Raw genomic sequence first — 21,792 nt, forward strand, 5'->3', positions numbered from 1 at the left:
TTTAAATTCGTCTTGAGAATATGAATTGGATGCATGCTAACACGTGTCGCGTGTTGTTGTAGCTGCGTCCGATATTCTTCTCAGTCAGTCTTGTGCCAAGATTTTAGTGGGAGACCCTCATCAGCAGATCTATGCTTTTCGCGGAGCAAGAAACGCTCTTCAGGAGGTGAAAGGCACCCACACGTTTTACCTCACTCAGGTTAGTTGGTGACTGTGGCAATAACTGTAACGATAGTAGTAGAGATAATGATAATATTTATATTACCTCTGATAATAATAATAATAATAATAATAATAACGATAAGATGACAATGCTTTGATGAACCACACGATGCTTTTGAAGTTCATTTTTTTATATTTATTTTTTAATGAAAACAAAACATGTTTCGGATGAAGCATCATCCATCGTCAGTTGTGTAATGAGGAATAAAAAGAAATTACAAGATGATAATTATAATAACAGTAATTAAAATTACTGGAAATATTAAAAGACATTAAGAAAGGAAGGAAGAAAGAGAAAGAACGAAAGAAAGAAGGAGAGCAGGAAGGAAAGAAAGAAAGACAACAGTGCTGTTTTTACAAGGTACCACATATAACTACGTGAAATATAAAAGAAGAAAAAAAAACGAAGAAACAAGAAATTAGCGGACGAAATCAACGAATAGATAAATGAGAATGAATAGATCATTGAACAAATGACACATAACCTTTAGATTCCTTAACAAAAACAACAACAAAATTACAGCAGCAATGGACACTGAACGGAAGTGGGGTGGAGATATTTCCGTTTGGTTGTAGTAGCTGTTGTTGTTGTTGTTGTCACAACATGATAGTGATACACTATAGAAGCATGAAATTTGCTTCAACGTACGTTTATATCTCCCTTACTGTAACAGAGGGTGTGAAATCTTCTTACGCTTGAATTCTGTTGGTTTACAGTCATTCAGATTTGGTCCGGAGATAGCTTATGTTGCGTCTTGTGTTTTGGACGTGTTGAAAGGTGTGCGAAACAAGACTTTGGTTGGAGGAGCTAAGAAAGGTAAATACAACACCTTTATACTAGAAATCATTAAAATTTCAAGGGTAATTTGTATGATAGATACTCCCTCTGAACCCAAGAGGCAAGTTGTGCACGCTCGCATGTTTATTTTGTTGCCTCTAATATCAATTATCAATTTCAATCTGGGACTTATCATTAAATTAATTGGTGTCACTTTACTACCTTCTTTCATTGGTCTCGGAAACTTCCGCCACCTTCTCAATCGGTCGGATGCAAAACCAAAACCAGTTTTGACATGGTTCCTTTCATTCTCCTACGCTCGAGGCAGTTTACTTGTTTTTTGCTGTGTTTCCCACTGGCCCCTTATGACATTTTACTTTATACTGTTTGTCCATTGCAATTGATCTGGTTTTGATTTTACGACACTCAGTTGAAAAGCGTCCGGCGTAAGTAAGTTGGTTGACAAGGCTGCGTTAGTAGCCTTTGAAAAACCTGTAATTTTTTATGACTTAGAGTTTTTATCGGCACAATGGATATTTATGTTATTTATTATTCATTTTGTAGGCTCAGTGCTTGGTGAACAATCTGGTCAGCTGTGCGTGATTACACGCTGTAATTTTACTCTGTTCAACGAGGCTGCTAATGTGTGCTGTGCGAACAACGACAAAAAAGTTGGTTTTGTTGGGGTGAGGCGTCAATGATATTTCTGTTTTTGTTTTCACGAGTTCGTGTATCATCGGACCCGTGCGGCTCCTCGTTTTAGGGATGTGCGCGGTGGCACGAACTGGGTTAGAAAAAGTTATCCATACGACCCTGCGAGATGCAAAACCGTGCGAGATGCAAAACCTCGAGAAGAGGACAGGGAAAATGTATCAGTATTGTAGTGAGAATTCTTTTCCGGCCACTCTTGGGACCATGCCTAGGGTCATGTCTAGAGCATGCAACTCTTGCCGAGAACGAAATAGCGGAAGATAATCATGCCTACACAAAGTACCACCCAAACCGACAATTGCGAGAACAGTCGTCCATATCTCACACCAAACTGTAATCTTAAACGGGTATTCAAGATACATTTTGCTTACAAACGTCATTCTTTTCCTTCTTTTCTCCTCAGGGTCTTAAAAGCCTGGCGCTTGATCGAGTGTTGGACATCCACAAACTGTTTACTGCTGGTACAAACAAACGTAAGTGACATGAAACACGATGGGGGTTATCAGACATAGATGCGTGTATGGCGGACGTACTTAACTAGCCTTAAAGTGAAGTCTGGTATGAAAAATACCAAATGCACTTGAGTGTTGTCGGCTAAAAGATGATAGGACCTATAAATGAGGGTTGTAGGACTGTTTGTGGTAATTCTGCATATGTGTGGGCTTCGACTGGTCAAGAGGCCATTTCCGAATTACCTTTTGCCTCATTTTCAAAACGAGACCTGGTGCTCGACCATTCGTACGAAAATGAGATTAATTTGCATGTGAATGAAGCGTTATAATGAAAGGAAAGGATGAGCACCAGGACTCGCTTTGAAAATGAGGCCAAAGGTAATTCGGAGATGGCCTATTGTCGGGTCTTTTCTTACTGAAATCATCCCGGGCGAGTTAAATGCAACAAATAATCAGTTTTAAAATGATTCCATTTCTCGAATTTCTAGGAAAAAGAAGCGAAAAACAAACGAAATAAGATGAAGTTGCTCTGATAACCACTCAAGTAATGATACTGAAAACCAAAGTTATTCTTTTATTCACTTCAACTTTTACGCTAAGATTGACCGTCATATCATGTCGCCTGCAACAAAAACCTGTGATAATGTCATCTAGTCAACGCTACTCGAATGGGTATAACTGGTATTTTCTCCAGAAGTAAAACAGGGTTTCGTTTAATTTTGGGCATGACTGCACTTTTGAAACAGTTCGCAGATCGATGAAAATTTATTAAAAGAATGACGTAGCTTGGAGCATTAATTGTTTCTTTTTCTTGTAGCTCACTTAAAAATCAAGGACGCTTTTATCAAGAAATTCCGTTCATTTTCTGAATTGAAGAAGTATGCGAAATGCGCTCCTGACCCGAAACTGCTGAGCAAGATTAAGGTTTGTATCTCACCTTATTTTATGAACAGTTAGTCGATATATTACAAGATCGTCAACTTAGTCAGACAGTAAGATACGTTATGTCACGTGAAACCACAGAAACTTTTGACTCGTACACTTTTTGACCGCGTCATTGGTTTTGCTCACCACCTTCTGTGATTGGTCCCGTAAACGCGCGCCTCTCTTAACCAATCAGATACAGAACTAAAATTAAATGCAACTTAGTCACGTACATTTTCCTAGCATCTCAGCCAATGTGCTTTCACTATTGCTAAATAAATCAGACAGTTTACTCAAATCTGAAGTAGCTACACTATAGTTTCACTTGTTGTTTCAGATCGTTGAGGCACATCATGTTATGCTGCCGCAAAAAATAGATAAGATAACTTCCAAAGCCGTCACAAAGTTACGGCAGGCGGGTAAGAAAGTTAAGAAATAATTGTGAAGCTCCATAATTGATGTTCCCTATTAACTGGAAAAAGAAATTTTGTGATCTTTTCTAAACCAAACGGAACAATATATAAAAATATTAATAAAACCATAGTTAACCGACAGGCAAACAAACAAAAACTGTTTGTACCCAGGGACATATCCACGATTTCTAACAATATATAAAAATATTAATAAAACCATAGTTAACCGACAGGCAAACAAACAAAAACTGTTTTTACCCAGGGACATATCCACGATTTCTAAGAGGCTAGCAAAGTGTGGTCTGTAAAGGCAAGGCTATTCAGAAGGAAAAAAAAAACAAGTACAAACGCGAAAGCAAAGCAAAACAAGCGAAAAACTTTCGCGAGTTTTAGTCGACTGCTTCATGTTACATGTATGTGACGATGAAATTATAAAGTGTCTGCAAGTTGGAGAAGATTTCAATGGAGTTTCGAAAATAATCTGATTGCCTTAAGGTGTCACTGTTCCTTTCACTACTCTGCTAATTCGTCCGCTGGCACAGTTTTCCAAATTTGGTCACGCAAGTTGCTTTTATTTAATGAAGCCCTAGTATCCTTTAATGTGTTTATCATTTCTGCCTTTGTTTATCTTTGTTTTTGTTTTCTTCTCCGCAGATATTGTTTTCTCCACAGCACACAAAGCCAAAGGGCTTGAATTCGACACAGTTCGTGTCACAGATGATTTTCTACCTGGAACAGAGATGGGTGTTCCATTATGTAAGTAAAACATTATTTTTACCAGCGGGTGAAATCAGGTGTGAATCCTCCATCCCGGTGGGGATTTACACCACAGTCAGCTCTTTTTTTTTCCATTCGGATAGTCTTAACATCCCAACTACAGAAAACACTGACCTCGTTTCTAAAACTACACTCTTCGACTTCAGCCACTAACTAACTCGCACCGCAGGCAAACAGCATAATGGTTATCGAGAAAATTTATGTACTAGTTATCTATGTCCCTGTTGTACAGCATTTCAGTCTGATGTTTATTTACCCATCCTTTCCGCCAAAAACAGGTAAAGGAATGATATTGGCCGGGTTTTCCGTACTTGACTTAAGGGTCAATCTTGGAAAATGGCCGATTCAGATTTTTTTGGTATGGTGTGGTTCACGGCCTAGTTGTATAAAAGGCAGATAACGCTGTCCAACGGATAAATTGCTATCCGATGGATAAGGGATATCAATTTGTATGGTGTTATCCACCGGATGGAGATTTATCCAGTGGATAACGCTATCCAACCTTCGAACAACTGGGGCAGGAGTATTGTCACTCCTCCTTTCGCATACTGTTGTCCAGCAGTGCATCAGTTACCTCTGACTCTATGCCAGCGTCCATTGATGCTTCTGAGTAGCGAAAGACATTGTGACACTCAAATGCCCAAGAGCAGCGCAAAATAATCTCGGGCGTGGACTAAACCTAGAATCTGGGACCCAGAATTCAGCTTGTTAATCAGTTCTCCCCTCTACCTGTCGCACATTTTCTTGTAAATTAGTTACGAGAATTGATGTTAGATCAAGATAACAACTTCTATCTGATTAGTCTGAGTATTCTCGTTACCTTTTTTCTGGACAATGTATGGATATTATAGGGAGAAGTTACGAGCTAATCACTTCTGGGAGTTAAAGGGTCAAACACTGGGCAATCAGAATTCCCTATTGATTCAAGTTGCCTGTGTAATATATTTAGATGAATATGGTGAAGATGAAAGAAACTTGGTGTATGTCGCGGTGAGTCGAGCAAAGAAGTGCCTCCAACTCAATAGTACAATTCTCAACATTCTTGGGTACAGAAAGGTAAGCCACACGGCGTAACATGAACTGAAGCTTGCCCTATATTGTTGTATGTTTCTTGTTGTTTAGTTCTGCTCCTTGACTTCAATTGTTTCGCATCAGTTACGAGTGCATGTTCTTGAACCTTCTAATTAGTTTATGTTTTTGTCACTTTCAGGAACATTTCGTGAAGGTGGTATCACCGAAGGAGTTGTCTCAGGTATCAGTCGCTCTGACAAAGGGCTAACGCTCGAAACACTAGCTTTAAATACTCTTTACGATGGCCTATTTACATTATCAACTCAGTTGATAATACCAAATTATCTTTTTCATTTGCAGCCGGCCTTCTGTTTAGACTGTGAGGAAGATGTCGAGTTTTGTCCGCGGCCTCACGTTGTGATTCAGAAAGAAAGTGTTGTACTGGTAAGCTGGAAAACTTAGCAGCTGGATTTTTTTTTGGTGATAGATTGTCTAATTGTGCGCGATTTAGTACATAATTCTTAAATGTGTACTCGTGTCCATGAGAAAAGGGCGTTGGTCAGCACATCATGTGCGTGCAGTGCGCTTTTGGTGTGAATGTGAGTGAGTATTGTGCAGGTTTGTTCGTTTGCAACGTGAAGGATGGTATTGACAACCTTATCTTCTTTTTGTTAACTGTCTGTGATATTTAGCTTTTTCTTGTTGTAGTTGTTGTTTCATTGTGTTTCCTTTTGTTGTTGTTTGTTTTTTTCTGTGCTAGAACCGTAATGATTGGCACCCTGTAGTTATCTGAGCAACTACGCACCTACCCTCCCCAAAACCCAACATTAACCATTAATCATGTATTGTTATCAGTTAACTGTTGTAGGGGGAGGGCTGGGTGCGCGGTTACCCAGATACTGACATTGATCCAACACTTTCGTGGACAAATTTTTCCTTGATTAGTCTTCCTTTGCTTCTCAGTAAACAAATCTGACAAGTCTCTTCTATTTACGTGTCCAAATAGAGGGGGACGGGAAAGGGTTGGGTAGAATTCAGAAGAACCGCAGCGAAGGAGATTAGTGTACTTGTCGAGGCTGCTACACCTCCGAGCTAGTGTACGTGCAGCTATAAAACCGTTTTCGTCTTAACTTTGCCGAGGTTTTCTTTCTTTCTCTAGGGTGGAAACGTGAGAAAGGCTGGAGGCGTTCTTTGTCCTACGTGTGCTGCTGATAAAATACCACATTTAGGATGTCTGGTTTCTGTAAACGAAGAAAGTTGAGTTCTTTATTTTCAAGGGCAGAAAGTTTATTGAAATGATGTATAAAAGAGCATATAGAATTAGATGTATCAAAATTTGTACTTATTTTAAGATAGTTATAATGATATTAATGCATATGATAATAACGGTAATAATTAGCAGTTAGAGGATTAGTTTGAGCATGATATCAAGAATTACCAAAACCGACGCTAAGGCTAATAAGACAGATACGACGTTTGATAACTCATGATATCATGTGAAAACCAAGTTCTAGAATTGTTTCATTAAACATTTTGTAAACAATCTGCAAAAGAAGACACTATTCTTGAGTTTGCAAAAGTTTAGGAACACAGCAAGGACGAAGGACTTGTAAAACAAGGCAGACTTTGAACTCGACATGATAAATGCCTTATCCGCTGCAGATATTGTATTTATCATCATTGTCATCTTCACACGCTATAGTGTCTTTATGGTATACTCTCGATCAATCAGATTTTTCTTAATAAGTCTAATATATGATGATAGCTTTATTGTTCTTATTGGCCTTTTTAATCGTTTCTTTGTTAAAAAGGCTGGTAGCCGCAAAATTTACATTCGTTCAATACAGTAGAATTGACTTATCAGCATACATTCTCGAATAAGCTTCACGTTGCCTTTCCTTACTGTAGAGCACACGTTATTGTTAAGGAAAGAATAGAAGAAAAGTGAATCTCTGTGATACGACAGATAAATTAGACAATGCTGAATCAATAATTTTCTCAAAGTGCATCTGTAGTGTATTGCGTTACCTAAGCGTTACTATAGTCACGCTATATCCTGTAAGACACGATCGGTACATGATTGTAAAAGTACATTCCTATGTAAAAGTAGTATTACTGATTCCTAGTATTGTATTGTGAATATAGCTTGTTGATTCTTTAATAAAATTCAGTTGAGCAATAGCAATGAAAGGAGTAACTTGACTGAGTCTAGACGACACAACAGCATCGAATAAAGTATAATTTTTCATGTAAAAACCTTACACAAGTGTTTATTTTTATTATCCGGCTCTCACAGGCAGTCTGTTATGCCCTTTTCTTTTAATGGTCAATGAGGAAGGCGGGCTGAATGAATATTAGTGATTAGGAGGTGGCAGATGTTGCTGCGCCGTTTAGAGGCAACGGTCTCTTCTTTCTCATCGTTTCCCCTATCCCCAGAACCCTCTTGCGGCCTTCTTTTACGGTATCCTCAGGTTTTTTTTTTTTTTTACCGCTTCAGATTATTGTAACTGTGTTCAGTAACAGCCATTGAACAGATCGGTTTATCTTTCAAAGCGGTCAAACTCTCTTACTGTATATTCACGGGTACTTAGTCCATATAATTTAATTGTCGACAAACTGAAATGCATCTACTGCTCTCAGGAGATCGTGTATTAATATTGAATTTTTAAATGGTTCGAGTGGATGTCGACATACATGCCTCCGTGAATCAAAGTTGTCCTAAAAGCTGAGTTGACGCAAGACAATGAGGTAGAACGTGTGAGCCGTTTCCCACTGATTTTAACGCCTGACTTGTTTCAACCTATTTTCTTAACCGAGTTTCCTTCGTGCTCGTATGAAGGTTGTCGTCTGAATTCTATGAGTCAAAGTACTTTGGACTATAAAATCACAAATCAAGGAAATAATTTAACGCGTCATCCTTCTTTTATTTAGCATTTAATGATTACAGAGTGAAGTTTTCACGTTAAGAGGACAACTCAGCCGGGGTTATTTTAACTCTGCTTTACCATCCCTCGTTTCTAGTGTATAACTGGTGGAGGCTTTATTTCTTTGCTGTTGTCAACGGGCTTTACTTTGGGTGCTGGAGGATTTATTGGAGGAAATATCGTAGGCTTAGGTTCTTCCTTTTTTTTGTCATCAAACTTCTTCACTTTCCCCTGCCTCCCGTGCTCAGCGGGCGCAGGCTCCAAATCCCTATTGTTGTTAACGGGCCTCACCTTGGGTTCTGGCGGATCTATGCGAGGAAACACTGTAGGCTCTGGTTCCTCTTCCTCGTTGACATAAGACAATTTGGCATAAGGAACTTCTATGTCCTTGCTGTTATCGATGATTTTTACCACAGGTCCTTCAGGGTATATACGGGGAAATAGTGGGAACTTCTCTCCCTGGTCTTGCATTGCAGTTAAATTTGCAAGTGCATCATTCATCTCAGAGATCGGTCGTGATGGATACCACTTCGATTTAATCTCGTTCTCGGTGATTTCTTCAAACTGGCCTTCCATGGTGAACGCATACAGGTCTGAATTAATGAGTTGGTCGATAAAGTACTTACTGTATGGATAGCGCTGTTTTAAAGCAAGCCATTGCCAAGGGTACATATTCTGCTCGATCTGGTCCTTAAGGTCGTCATAGAATGGTTTATCAGCACTCCCAAACGTGTACGACAGTTTTTTCCTATCTCCAGATCCGCGGTGCTCCTGGTGGAAATTTGGAAAATTCCCATAATAACCACCTCCCCATCTCATGTAACCTTCCAGTTTGACAGAGAATGTGGGAACGATCGTAGCTGTATATGGAATTGTAACTTTTTGAGGCTTTTTGAAGGCGTGCCATTCAGAAAATGTTTTTGGGGGTAGTTGTTTAGCTTCTTTGATGGAAAGAATGTGCCAAACTTCGTTGACTGTGGTATCTTCCTGATCTCCTCCCCATTCATAGCTAGAACTTCTTTTGGCAGAAAATCCCACCCCACCTGTTGTGCTTGGTGGCTCGTACTCCATACCCACTTCCAACTCAATTTTGGAATCCCAACTGGTTTTTTGAACATTTTTCAAGGTGCTTGCAACTCGAAACTGAATTTCGACCTCAGAGTCATACCCTGGTGTTGACTTTTTATTCGAGGATACCCTGCTGTAGCTTCTATCAGGAGAATTCATCAACCTCTCTTCCTGGTCCAATGGAATTGTTTGCTTAACAGACTTTCCAAATTTTACATCTTTCATTGTAAATTTGAAATTTTCGTAAGTAATCTTCAATCGAACATCTTTCTTAGGTCCCTCACCCAGGCAAGAAGATTTGTAGGCTGATTCCCACGTGTCTTTATTCCGCCGGAAGTGTTCTCCAGCATATCGTGACCAACACCCACCAGCCCAAGCAAATCCCATCATGTTAGCTAACTGTCCAATGTTAAACATGGTGGCATCCATTACACGTTGTTTAAGTCCCTCCATGTTCTTTAGCTGTGGAATACCTAAACGGAAAGATAAACGTGCGTTTCGGACCAAGCTTGAGGCCAAGATGGCTAAATATTGGCCGTTCTTTTTTGAGGTTTTATGGACCGAGAGGCAAAAAAAAAAAAAGAAAAAAAAAGAACGAGTTTAGTGTCCAGCCGTTTTGACAAAACAAACTTGGTCAGTGTAGGATTCGTTAAAAAGCGAAAAGGTTTCTCTTTCTTTTTCGTCGCTAGCTTGCTTTTTAAATGTATCTCATCATTGCTCTTACGAATCAAATTCACTCATGATCAATTGCACAAAATTCTTCGTCATTCATGAACATAGATCTTTACCAATATACGAAATCGCTAGCGCTAAACGATTTTTTTAATTAATTTTTCCTGCTTTTTTAATTGATCTTTTAAATATTTTCTAAATTGACCTTATATTTCGAAGTGCCAAGATGTAATTGCAGAAATTACAGTGCTGCTACAAACACATATAGCAGTATGCTTTTCAACAATTCGTAAAACTTACTTTCCACCATGCGGCAGCATTTGAACTTTTTGATGCTGGATAGCTTTCCTCCAGAATCTTGGTTTTCAAATCCAGCAATAAAAAAGCCATCCCTCTTGCACTCACTAAGACCGGCTTTGTTAAACGTATTGCTCACGTCCTCTAGATAGCACTCGTGATGTTCATAAGGATGATGGGAGGGTTTGCAGCATTTGCCCCAGTCAATACTACCGACATCTTTGCCGTACACGTCTCCGCGGGACACACTTCGGAGGTAGAACCCAGCAGGACAGTTGCTTATTCCAGTCCTAGGAGCATTTTACAACGAGTTCACAATCATGAAAAAGATCAGCAACAACAAGAATGACTACGACATGGGAAATGAGCATTTGTGCAGAAAATCTCTTCATTATTCAGCGAAATGAAGGACTGCTGTGGAAAAGTATATTCGATCCCGTGAGCAATTCACAGATTCTTTTTAATTCATTCAGTAGAAGAGTATTGACTTTAATTTAAAAGTCAGTTGTGGTGAGCGAATGACAAAAGCTGGATAGTTGTTGGTACCATTAATTAAGAAGCGTAATTAAGCGAAATTTGAGCTCCAAAATGAGGAATCTTATTTAAATTAAGCACACCACACCCCTGCATCAATGTGAAAGATTTCTTTCCTGAGCATAACTTGAAATCACTTGTCAGAATCTGAGCAGCTACACACCTACCCCTCCCGTAACCCAACATTGATTCTAATAAGTTGTGTGACTTGACTGTTGTTGGGTTAGGGGAGGGGTGGGGGAGCAGTTGATTTCATCTGTAAATCGCTGGTCTCCCGTTGAAGTCACTAGTACTACCGATGTCGATCGCGACGTTTCGAATGCATATTGCTAATCTTCTTTAGCGAGTTTATAAGGTCGACTGGATAAATTACAGACCGAAATTTTGACTGAAGATGTTACCTGTCCATTGATCTAATCCAGTCAAACATCTGACACTGGGTTGGGACTCCCCAGAACGTCTTATCTCTTTCACAGCACTTCGCTTTCTTTAGTCCTGGCAAGTAGTCATTTCCATCCCTTTCAAAACCGACGAGGTATTTAAACATATCACATTCCTTCTCTCCTTTAATTTTAAAATTCCAGTCTCGCATGACGCAATTGCGTGCATCTAAAAAGAATGAGAAAAACAATAACAGAAAAAAAAGGATTACCACCCTGAAAGTGCTTTTCTTTAGGTAAACTTGTGGCTTTTCCCTGAAGAAAAGTAGTCTTTGTTTATGTTCTTAATCGAAAGACCAGAATCAGCCATCGTGGTAAGTGTCACTTTCCTGTAAGTGCACTATGCCTCAACTCTTACCTAGTCTTAATACTCCACCTAAACAAACTCAAGATCTACATCAAGCTGTCTTTTAGTGATAGACGCTTCAACGATAAATAGGACAAAAAGATACGAGTTGATCGTGACTGATCAAGCCATTGATCAAGTCATTGCATGAGAAGGAATGTAAAACATTCAGCCTATGTCGGGTACGGAATTCTTGCTTTCTACACACTAGTTGGGCACCACTATAAACTGCACTACGAGACCTCATGCTAGGACTGATAGCTCAGATTTTCCCTACTCCCTAAAACTCGCCTTGGTAATATTTGAGCTCAGTCCTCGCCGAGGCCTGAATTTTTCAGGCTTCCTCTTTTTATACCGAAACTGAAATTTCAGTCTATTTGCAAAAAACCGTTATTTTTCCGACAAAAGTACCGGTATGTCACAATAAAAATTGTCTCTTTCAGAAATATTTCAACAACATACCTGAAAAAGACGCAGAGGAGCCTAATAACATCAATATCAGCCCGAAAAAAGTAGTTGACAACATTTCGCCCTGCGAAATCTCCTTGGAAATAGTTACGACTGAAATGAAAGACACAGAACAGGTTCATCTACGAACCAGGTGGACAATCAGACATGGTTTGATGCTACTCTAGTTTAAAGATTTAATGAACTTAACCCACAAGTTACAATTCATAGACCCAACGTTTCGACACTTCTGTCTAATGCTTTCATCAGGGATGATCTGATCGCCGCAACAAGACGTCCTTTTATATGATCACTAATTGGCTGCCCTTTTTATTAAGGTTCAAGAAAGATTCATGCGATCTTTTTAACTGTCGAACAGATGTTCATGAATGAAGTAAATCTAATCAAGTAGATGTTTAAAGTTTCATTCAAGTTATCACATAACTTAGTCAAGGAAATCAGCTGCAGTCCAAGCTCTCAGGTATAATTCGATTTACTTTGTTCTTGCACTGCTTTATTCTCGGTGTACGGTGCAGTGCTTTGAAAAGATATTTTTAAAATAGGATAAAATCAAACGACTAGAAAAACTACAATGAAATGTATGTTAAATACGAGGGGTCTAGACACACTCACTGAGACCAAGTGTTGATTTATAGATCCTATAATATTGGATTCTGTGTCCCGTTGCTGTTTTCAGAAGCTGACACCGGCATCAGTTAGGAGTGATTTGGTTGTAACGTGTAGAGCAATTAGTAAATCGACATTCGAGAGATACCTATTAACCCGTGCAAGCGTCAATCTTGAATAGCATGTAATATGTCAAACGCTTATTACGTTTCTACAGAAAAGTGCTCAATCAAAGAATATTTGGCAACCTCCCTAATACGTTATTATCAGATTGTACTCTAAGAAAGGAAACTATCGCTAACATACAGGAAAAACTACATCAAAAAAAAGTTTCACAAATCTATCAAAACGGTAGAATTATGCGTTCAATGAATTTCCCTTGTTTAAGTTCATGAATAACTTAAAAGCACAAATTGTTTTAGAAAGCAAATTAATGGGAACTATATTGAAAGGGTGAAATAATGGCGCAGCCAAACAATGATTAACACCCTCAGCTTCTTGTCTGTCAGCTGTACCTTCTCTGACTTCGAAAGCAACATAAGTCCTCTTTGTTGTTTTCATCGTCTATGGGAAATATTTTAATTAAATCAAAAGTTGCAAAGTAAGGCTCTCTAATCCTTAAGGCTTTGAAAGGCTTCATTATTAAATGATGAAGCATGACACCAGTTACTCATGAAATGAGACAAAATGTCCCAACTAATTAGTTTATCAGGATATCTCGTTATTTTCTAAACTTTCTCATTGGTGTCCTAATTGTCCATCAAGGACAAACTTGAACAAAAAATGAGTAAATAAAGTTGAGTACTGAGTGGACAAAACTAAAGGTCATTAGCAAAACAAAACAAAACTGCACTTCCACGAGCATGAGTCTCATCAGTGTAAATGTGGCTTAAAAATGGTTGCCATGTGCAACAAGATTAATTGTTAAAAGAGACGATTGATCAAAGAAAATTAAAAGAATGTTGGACACAACTTTATTGGTTTGTCGCAGTGCTTTATCGATTTTTATATTTGTTTTGCTTTGTTTCGTTTTTTTTCTTTTTTTTTACTCACAGGTGTGCCCATTCATCCGATTTGTGCTTGAAAAACTTGGCAGTATTCCTTGCAACACGCGCCTTTATTTTGTAGTGCGCCTTGCGCAAAAAGAAATTTTGACTGAGGCAGGCACCCGTGGATGTCGCAAAGTAATAAAAAGTGGCCTGTCGTTTCATTCACGTTCTATGGCTAAGTGGGTCAATTAAACTCATATACATTTTTCCGTTGAGGTTCGCCTTAAGTCCGGATTCATCTTGACCAGGTGTGCTAAAGCCAAATTTCTAAATTTCAATTCAAAAATAAAAGTAATACCCATTATTGCGATGATTTGTAAATCAGCGAAACATTTTGCTCAATAAATACTAACTTTGTTGTATCAAGATGAGAGTCTTGTGTGATTGTTTTGGTTATTTCATGTAACAGGTGCATGCATCTTTAAGGAAACACTTTCGATTCAGCTGGTTTTAGAAGAAAATTTATCGGTAACAGGTGTAATCTTATCTTAAAAACAAAGAGTAATTTTACTCTCAGCTTATCCCGCAGTTAATAATTCATAGATTACTTTCATGGTTCCTTTGACGTACCGACTGACTATGTAATAAGCTCTTTGTGATTCATGAAATAAGTAATTTTTAACACAACCCTCGCTTTACGGACCGAAGAGTCGTGCTGGGTAAGTTATGCCTAGAAGGTGTTATTATCATATTTTTTTTCCTTTTTCTTTTCCTATTCGCTTCTCCGTTAGTCGAAGTTTTTTTTTTTTTTTAAAAACGTGTTTGCGGGGAATGTCTTTATGAAGATTTTCATGTAGGGTTGTGATGAAATTTGCCATTCTTGCCACTTTCAGGAAGTTTTCCAAGATCGCATTAGTTTATCTGTTATAAATATAATTCATAAACCACTATTATCATTTACAACTTCTCAAACGCAATTTGTGAGCACTGATTATGGAATTATGATCTCTGTATCCTGAATATTGATATTTACGAAATATTGATAGCGCAAAAAGGTAAATCTTTAGCCTAATTGCTATCAAAGACCATTTAGCGTGGCATATATAACTTTGAGAGAAGAAGTAAGACCTACAATCAAAATTTACTTATGTTGAAAATACTCTGTTTTTTTGCCACAACTAATTACCCATTAATTCTTGTTTGCAGGTAATTTAGTGTTAACAACTGAGTTGAAAACGTAAATTGGCCACCGTAAAGAGTTAAAAGGCTTTTAACTCTTTACGGTGGCCAATTTACGTTTTCAACCCAGTTGTTAACACTAAATTACCTGCTATACTCTCCCACCGACGCAGCATTACAGTTTCTTTAGAAACTTACCCCCTTAATTCTTGTTTGCGTTTGGTATAAAATTCAATACTTTCAGTTTATTGTTTTCGGTCTCTTCTTGGGTGGAAAGTGACTCGATGTTTCAATGTATTCTTAAACATTAATCTCTCGAAAGCAAGAGAGTTATTTTTCCAAAACAACAAGAAATTTTTCTTTGTCTCGTTTTTCTCTTTAGTATAGTCCTAATTTTCTAGCGAACTCGTTTCCATTTTATCTTCTTCTTCTTCTTTGATTTCCTCTGTGGTTAACAGCAGAGGAAGGAATGTTGATCTTATTTTATTATCACTCGTCTTACTTTTATATATTTTAGCCATATATAGAATGGCATCACTCGCCTTTGGACTGTTGCTGTTTTTGGCGACACTTTGCACGTTTCCAAGTTCAACATTACAAGCGTGTACCCCTACTACAGATGTGGAAACTAAAATGGCCAAGGAAGGATACGCTTACTGTTTACACGAAGATGATAAGTTGTATATGGCTGGATTTACTCGGAAGCAAGGAACTGATGATCTGAGGGACTTTAAAAATTTTATTTGCTGTCAGCCTCCTTTAGAGCACAGAAAGAAGCCTTACACGTGTACGTCAGCTGACTGGGACATGAGTTTTTCAAGGTGTGTTATTTTGAAACGGAGTTATCATTTTATTCAGGCGAGTTTTCAATCGTTTGCTAACCATGATCACTGAACCAAACGTAATATGGTTGTAGTCTTATACAGTGTTACTGAGTGTTGCGCGCTTTTGAGGCGTTTGATGGATTTTTTTGAGTGTCCCTTATTTAACTACTCGGTCTTGTCTTACCTTGTACCAGTGTTTAAACGATACTCTAGTGTCTGCTAAGCCCGAAAGAAAAACACACAAAAAAGCAAACAGACAGGCAAAAGAAGCGTTTAACGTTACCCATCACGTTACCCATTGGCCCATTCAAGCAGCTCTATTACTTTCATAACCTCTAAACATCTGTTCACAATTTGAAGTTGATGCTGGTAATATTCATGCATTCCAATCCACTTCAACTGCTCGTTTGTGCTTCTATTTGCTTCGAAGGGAGGGCTGGGCCATTTGTCCATCAGGGCATTTCCTTTGTGAACTTCATCGTGGTGAAAGCCATGAACTGAAGAGCATCAAGTGGGCCACATGCTGTAAGCCAGCACTTCATCCTCATTGGTACAAACAATGCTATGAGCAAGACGTTGGGCAAGGCATGAAGTGCACCAGGAATGGTTATTATGTGGTGGGAATTCATAGAGGTGCCTCTGAAAAGCTTTCCAGCATCAATAAGCTTAGATGCTGCAACATGTATGATAGTAGGTATCTTTTTGAGGCTAGGTGACCATGTGGCTAACATAGATTCCATTTCGAAATAATTAATTCAATTATTGGCCATCATACATTTGATATTAATGAATTATGAAACCAGACGCCATCAAACTGAGGCATCGCTAAACACGCTAGGTGAGATTAAGGAATTGCCACGCTATCCGGTGAAATCTAGGCTATCTTGTTGGCGTTACTTGCATTTAACCCTTGAAAGCGAACTACTTTTGGCCATATCATCATTGTCTTATTGACCTGGCATTCCCTTGCCAAGATGGCTGGAAATTTCCCTTCCTCTGTGGTCTAGTGCACTCCCCCCCCCCCCACCCCCGAAAGGATGTCACGTTATGTCATGTTTGCCTTACACGTGATGCCCCTTTTTTGGAAGTAAGTTATTTGTTTTTCCTCGACAGGGCCATTAGTGCTCAAGTCAGTATTAGACGTCAAGACAAGAATCATGGATATTACACAAAATAACCTGGCCTTGTTGGCCAATTATCTCGGCTATGGTTGGGCGAGTGGCTGTCGAGGTAGAGTTGCTGGTCAGGACTTTGTACGGGAAGGTGACTCCTGGAGGTCACATTACCAGCGAGGATGTAGCGGATACATGTCAACGACTCGTCTGAAAATCCATTACGGCAACTTTTCGTTTAGAGTAAAGACCATTGACTATGGGAGGCCGGAAATTGAGTCAATGAAGCCCATTGTGCAAGATGTCGGAGAGTTAAAGAATCTGGATTCCCAAACGGTGAAAAGTACGATAGCAAGACAAATCAAGACTGTCCGCACTGTGACTCATTCGTCTTCCACCAGGTTCAAATCAGGTTGGGGTGCCTCCATCACTCTCAGTTACAAGTCTCCAGGATTGGTGGGCGAGGTTGCCACGGGAACCTTCAAGGCATCTGTGACGTTGTCAGGGGGAAGGGAAAGTGCCCAGTTGAACACAAATGAAAATGGTGATATTAACTGGGATATCGTGCAAGTGAAGGAATCGCAGAAAACAGAAGGCAACTCAGGTTCTTCGTATCAAATAACTACCTCCCAGAAGAAAGTCAATGTTCCTTACAAAGCCACCATACAAGTCCAGTTCACTGCCACCCTTGATGGCTTCCTTATTTGGGGAGGAGGCCCTAATGGGGATAATCCCAACTACCACGAGAGCTATCGAGGCTCCGGTGAGCGGCCAATTTTTAAGTACCAAATTGGCACAAAGAAGGTACCCTTCTATAAGTTCTTGAAGCAGGCGAGTCAAAGAGGTGACAGTCCTTGGTTATGGAACTTAATGAAGCAGGAGTGGCCATATGTCAAAACCATTATAGACATACTCACCGACGAGACTCTCTACGAATTTGATCTCGAGGGAAAGTTCCATGATATGGCTGGTCTCGATTTCAATGTACAGTGGGATGATGTAGCAGTCGGGAAAGGTAATTCTACCATCATTGCATGAAGAACTGTAGCAAGTGAAAATTTGCATTATGTTTTCTAACCTAACAGTAGCACATTGTTGGATGAAGGATTTCAATATCGTGAATAAATTAGATAAAAAATTACTTTTGTGTGGTTAATGAGGTGCTCTTGACGCACAATTGCGACACATGAGCTGAGTATAATTCACTCAAATGATTATTGCGCACTGTAAGGAACATTTCATTTCACAAGTTACTTTCTAGAAATCACACAAGTTTTTTGACATCTCAGTTTTCTCCTCATCCCTATTAAAGGGAAAGTACGGTCTGGAAACATTTTACCTCTATTGAAAGAACTCTTCCTCAGGAATTGGAAAAAAATTGCCGTTTTGTCCAGTTTGCCTTGCCATTGTGACAGTAGCGCTTTGAAGTTGCTCTTATCTACAACTTTCGCGACTAGTGAAACGCCATCTTGGATATGACGTCAGCTTTGGCGTAGCAATAGTAAACCTCGCTCAACGCTTTGACCAGATTCACCCTTTCGAAGAGTATTTCTTATGACAGTTAAACTATGGTCAATTGTCTTGTGGTTAACTGTCATAATACTTACAAAAATACAAAACGGAAAGGAGTAAGCTTCCACAAGCTACACGAAAATGAAAATTTAAAGAAAATCTGGCTGGCAAAAATAAATCGCAAGGACGGTTTGCCGAAACCCACGAACTACTACGTCTACTCGGATCACTATATCGAGGAAGACTTCGAGCGGAATATTTAGGGTTTATAGTTGTGCCTTCTGACTTTTACTTCGGACTGAAAGCTGTTTACCTTTCACATATTCAAAATGTGTTTTTTCTTTAATTTTTTAAAAAAGAATCACTGTAATGGAAGCGAAACAAATTGAAGCTCGCATTTGTGGGTGGCCGCGTGTGGTAAATTTGGTCGCGACCAAAGGCGACTTTCGCCGTTTTTCCCCAAGCATTTTCCCCAAATATTTTTACAAAGTAGTATTTATAATTATATTAAAAGACACCTGAATATTTATTAGTTTTTGAATCACCGTAAAAATATCTACTAGTTACTATATGTAAATAAGAAGACAATAAGGAAAACCATTCGTGTCTCTAATGTTTGTCAAAAATACATTCCCTGACTCCCAAAAAACATCACACTCACGGCATGTATCCAGATTTGGAAAAAAATTAAAAAGTGAAAAAAACAGAAATAAAAAACTTGAATAATCCGCCTAATATGCCACAAGCATTTACATTGCTAATTTTATGTTTTTGGAACAGTATTTTAATGATTGGAACTGGAGTCGATACCCCGCTTTAGAAAGACTTCCTCGAATGTTTAATGAATACAAAGACAATTTTGTTGATTAAACGTGACTATCCCAGCCATAAGTCATTCTCCTTGGCATCTTTAAAGACTGAATAATTTCAGGCTGCATCTGGGTAATTGCTTCCTATTGATGCCCCAACACACGAAAGAATCACGTCTTTCTTCCCTTTACCAAGACTGTTATAAGTCCACTAAGTAGACTGTTTATAACCTGCCAATCGCATACTCCTAAGAAAAAAACAAAAAACACAGATATATGGTCGGAACGGAACCCAGACAAATGCATTTGAAACAAAAAAAACTCTACTTCGCGGAGCAGGCGCCCATTTGTATTGAGATCAAAATCCTAAGCTAACATTGCTCGACACGGGAGACTTCCTGACGCTCGTCGTTTAACGTGAGGCTCTGTTCACACGTAACATATTTGGAATAGTGGACCTCTCTTTTTTTAATTTTCCCAGAGTAGGTAAAGTGATAATTGTCTTAGGTAATCTTTCTTTCAATTTTATCTCGCTCACGTCCATACTAACTCATGATTTACCTCCATTTGGAAAACAAAGTATATCAACCCAAGAGGTCTATATACAATTAATATTGCGGTGAAGTTCACCCTTAGGACAAAAGATTACCACATCACTTGTAATAAAAGGGCTGACAAACTGCATTTCTTTCTTACGAAACTTGAGCGTTTTGTTTGCGTGAATTTTGTGAAAAATGTTTATTCTGTCGGTGCTTACTCATTTGACAGATAATCCTCAAGACTATCATTTCTCACTTAGTGCATGCCAACAAGGGCTGTTCTTAAGCTTGTAAACACGCGGGTCCAAATGATCCGTGTTCAGTAATACACTGAAGCCTGCATTTGTTCCCTACAATTTCAATGATAGTTCATTTCACCCAGTTAGCAGTGCGAAATAAATCCGTCGAGGGCACTGCGCTGTTCTTTTGTAAAAAAATTAAAAAATTATCACTGTAGAAACAAAGATTTTATTTGAGAAGAATTAATTACCTTCCAGATCGAGTCAATCACCTAGTACGTTAATTTCTTGACAGCATATAAACTCGTTTTCTGTTGTCATCTCTTGACAGTTGCCGCAAAAGCACCACTCGCGATTTCCGGGACGTGAGCGCGTAGATAGTTCTCTTTGTATATCTTCCTGAGTTTCTTCGTCAACAGAAATTTCTTCTTCTCCTGAAGACGAGCTATGTTGCGGCTCAAACATGAATGGACGAATTACACTGTCTGGATTAAGATCCAAGTCGAGAATTGAGTCATTATCGCTCTCCTTGCCGCTGTTTTCTACGTTTTCATTCATCTTAGTCGAGATTACAATGCTTGACTATTGCTACGTCATAGCTACACCATGACAAAGGTGTAGGATTTCAATTCCAAAACGTCAATTTTTAAAATGTGATTTCTGGCAACGAAAACACTTTCAGCTTAAATGAATAGCCAATTAAGAAAAAACAAGTCAGGACCTTTTGATTTAAGCAAACTTATTCTAGACTATGCTTCCCCTTAAGGCAACTCACATGTCAATTCGTGACGTTGTCTCAAATTTGGTGGCTTTTAATGCTTAGCTAACCAGGGCATCTTGCAAGGATTGCGGTATTAAAGTTCAAATTAATCCTGTTGAAGCTAGGCACATTTCCCAAACTATGTGTCTCCTTACTCGGAACTGGTTAGATCAAATGACCACCACAAACCGTATAATATTAAGCCAAGCTTTAATAATTATTCGATCTAAAAGAAATACCTTTATAATTCGTAATTAGAACAAACGCAAATCAAGTCTTTATCTTGTAACTAAATTCAAAAACTTCAATACAAACTTACTTCTGTGGCGGGTCGTTACAACAGTCTCACTTTACGGGTTAGCAGATTCTCCAGGTAAGCGGATTTAGAGACAGAAAAACTATAACAAAATAACTTCTTTCTCACTTCGATTCTGCTGAAAAACTGACTTCAAACATAATAATCTAACGCTTTTAAAATCAATCTATTGAATTAATGTCCATCACGATTCTTGTCATCGAATAAATCTGTCAACACGAGGCAACGCCTATTTATTAAACGAAACACTATGATATATAAAAGCGAAAAATCCCTCAATGCCCACTTCCGCTTTTAAAGCAATGCATTTTATTTGCAGTTCCTTGTATAAACGAAGCTGCATGAATCTATACCTAGAGTCACGAACATGTTAAATCGCAAAGTCAGTAAGTTACTTGCTTTCGGATTTACACCCAATAAAGACGTTATCGATGAACAAAACATGGCGAAAAAGTGAATTCAGACTTTCATATAGCCAAAAACTTTCATATCGGCCGTTTTATTGTAGAAAGTCGCCACTAACCATAAGCTCTCTCGATGAAGTGATTGACGCCATGTTTTTTTATATTATTCACTCATGATTCTCTGCAGCGAATTTCAAGCTACTTACAAGTGCCCCCGTTTAAGCGTTATATTGAATGTTTCATCGTAATTTTTAGCCCAGAAATAGGAGGCCGTGGAAAATACTCGACTGATATCAGGCCACGCATAATTGAATTGTGTCAGTCTTATGTAACTAAGGTTACTTTAAGAGTCTGGCGCTTATAGAACCTTAAGTGACAGTAAACGTGTGCAATGAAGGGTGCTGAAACCCAATATACTTCCTACGTAGATGTTGCGGGCTGAAATTAGATATCTCCTTAGAATTCA

The 21,792-nt window shown here is 38.7% G+C and overlaps 3 protein-coding genes across 4 annotated transcripts in view; 2 read left to right on the forward strand and 1 right to left on the reverse strand.

The window, feature by feature from the left end:
- The window catches only part of LOC131772868 (F-box DNA helicase 1), a 32,603-nt gene extending 25,015 nt beyond the window's left edge, over positions 1-7,588 (forward strand). The window contains exons 12-22 of one of the 2 annotated variants that reach the window (XM_059088828.2): positions 63-199; positions 940-1,039; positions 1,565-1,686; positions 2,115-2,184; positions 2,981-3,087; positions 3,425-3,506; positions 4,155-4,256; positions 5,227-5,333; positions 5,488-5,529; positions 5,649-5,732; positions 6,448-7,570. In XM_059088828.2, the coding sequence (XP_058944811.2) occupies positions 63-199; positions 940-1,039; positions 1,565-1,686; positions 2,115-2,184; positions 2,981-3,087; positions 3,425-3,506; positions 4,155-4,256; positions 5,227-5,333; positions 5,488-5,529; positions 5,649-5,732; positions 6,448-6,549 (1,055 nt within the window). In that variant the 3' untranslated portion in view covers positions 6,550-7,570. Of the gene's footprint in view, positions 1-62; positions 200-939; positions 1,040-1,564; positions 1,687-2,114; positions 2,185-2,980; positions 3,088-3,424; positions 3,507-4,154; positions 4,257-5,226; positions 5,334-5,487; positions 5,530-5,648; positions 5,733-6,447 lie in introns of both variants that reach the window. The other variant, XM_066174256.1, reaches the window with a different exon arrangement.
- A 614-nt stretch (positions 7,589-8,202) lies between these two features.
- On the reverse strand, positions 8,203-12,747 carry LOC131772883 (uncharacterized). The gene is made up of 5 exons (XM_059088848.2): positions 12,650-12,747; positions 12,032-12,130; positions 11,185-11,392; positions 10,253-10,539; positions 8,203-9,753 (listed from the first exon to the last, which is right to left on the reverse strand). The coding sequence occupies exons 2-5, from the start codon at positions 12,093-12,095 to the stop codon at positions 8,306-8,308; spliced, it is 2,007 nt and encodes a 668-aa protein (XP_058944831.2). The 5' UTR covers positions 12,096-12,130; positions 12,650-12,747; the 3' UTR covers positions 8,203-8,305.
- Positions 12,748-14,293: 1,546 nt separating this feature from the next.
- LOC131772879 (uncharacterized) lies at positions 14,294-17,863 on the forward strand. Its single transcript, XM_059088843.2, has 4 exons — positions 14,294-14,351; positions 15,329-15,632; positions 16,066-16,325; positions 16,749-17,863. Exons 2-4 carry the CDS (start codon positions 15,340-15,342, stop codon positions 17,783-17,785), a joined length of 1,590 nt encoding a protein of 529 aa, XP_058944826.2. The 5' UTR covers positions 14,294-14,351; positions 15,329-15,339; the 3' UTR covers positions 17,786-17,863.
- Positions 17,864-21,792: the final 3,929 nt, after the last annotated feature.

This window comes from Pocillopora verrucosa, chromosome 11 (genome assembly GCF_036669915.1).
Source record: "Pocillopora verrucosa isolate sample1 chromosome 11, ASM3666991v2, whole genome shotgun sequence".
Lineage (NCBI taxonomy): Eukaryota > Metazoa > Cnidaria > Anthozoa > Scleractinia > Pocilloporidae > Pocillopora > Pocillopora verrucosa.

Excerpts from the sequence above, each read along its gene's own strand:
- LOC131772883 (XM_059088848.2), bottom strand. The coding sequence starts at position 12,095 with ATGTTGTCAACTACTTTTTTCGGGCTGATATTGATGTTATTAGGCTCC. Across the intron at positions 10,540-11,184 it reads TGGATTAGATCAATGGACAG|GACTGGAATAAGCAACTGTC; the intron begins GTAACATCTTCA and ends AAATGCTCCTAG. Across the intron at positions 9,754-10,252 it reads ATGCTGCCGCATGGTGGAAA|GTATTCCACAGCTAAAGAAC; the intron begins GTAAGTTTTACG and ends CTTTCCGTTTAG.
- LOC131772879 (XM_059088843.2), top strand. The coding sequence starts at position 15,340 with ATGGCATCACTCGCCTTTGGACTGTTGCTGTTTTTGGCGACACTTTGC. Across the intron at positions 15,633-16,065 it reads TGGGACATGAGTTTTTCAAG|GGAGGGCTGGGCCATTTGTC; the intron begins GTGTGTTATTTT and ends TTTGCTTCGAAG. Across the intron at positions 16,326-16,748 it reads ATGCTGCAACATGTATGATA|GGCCATTAGTGCTCAAGTCA; the intron begins GTAGGTATCTTT and ends TTTCCTCGACAG.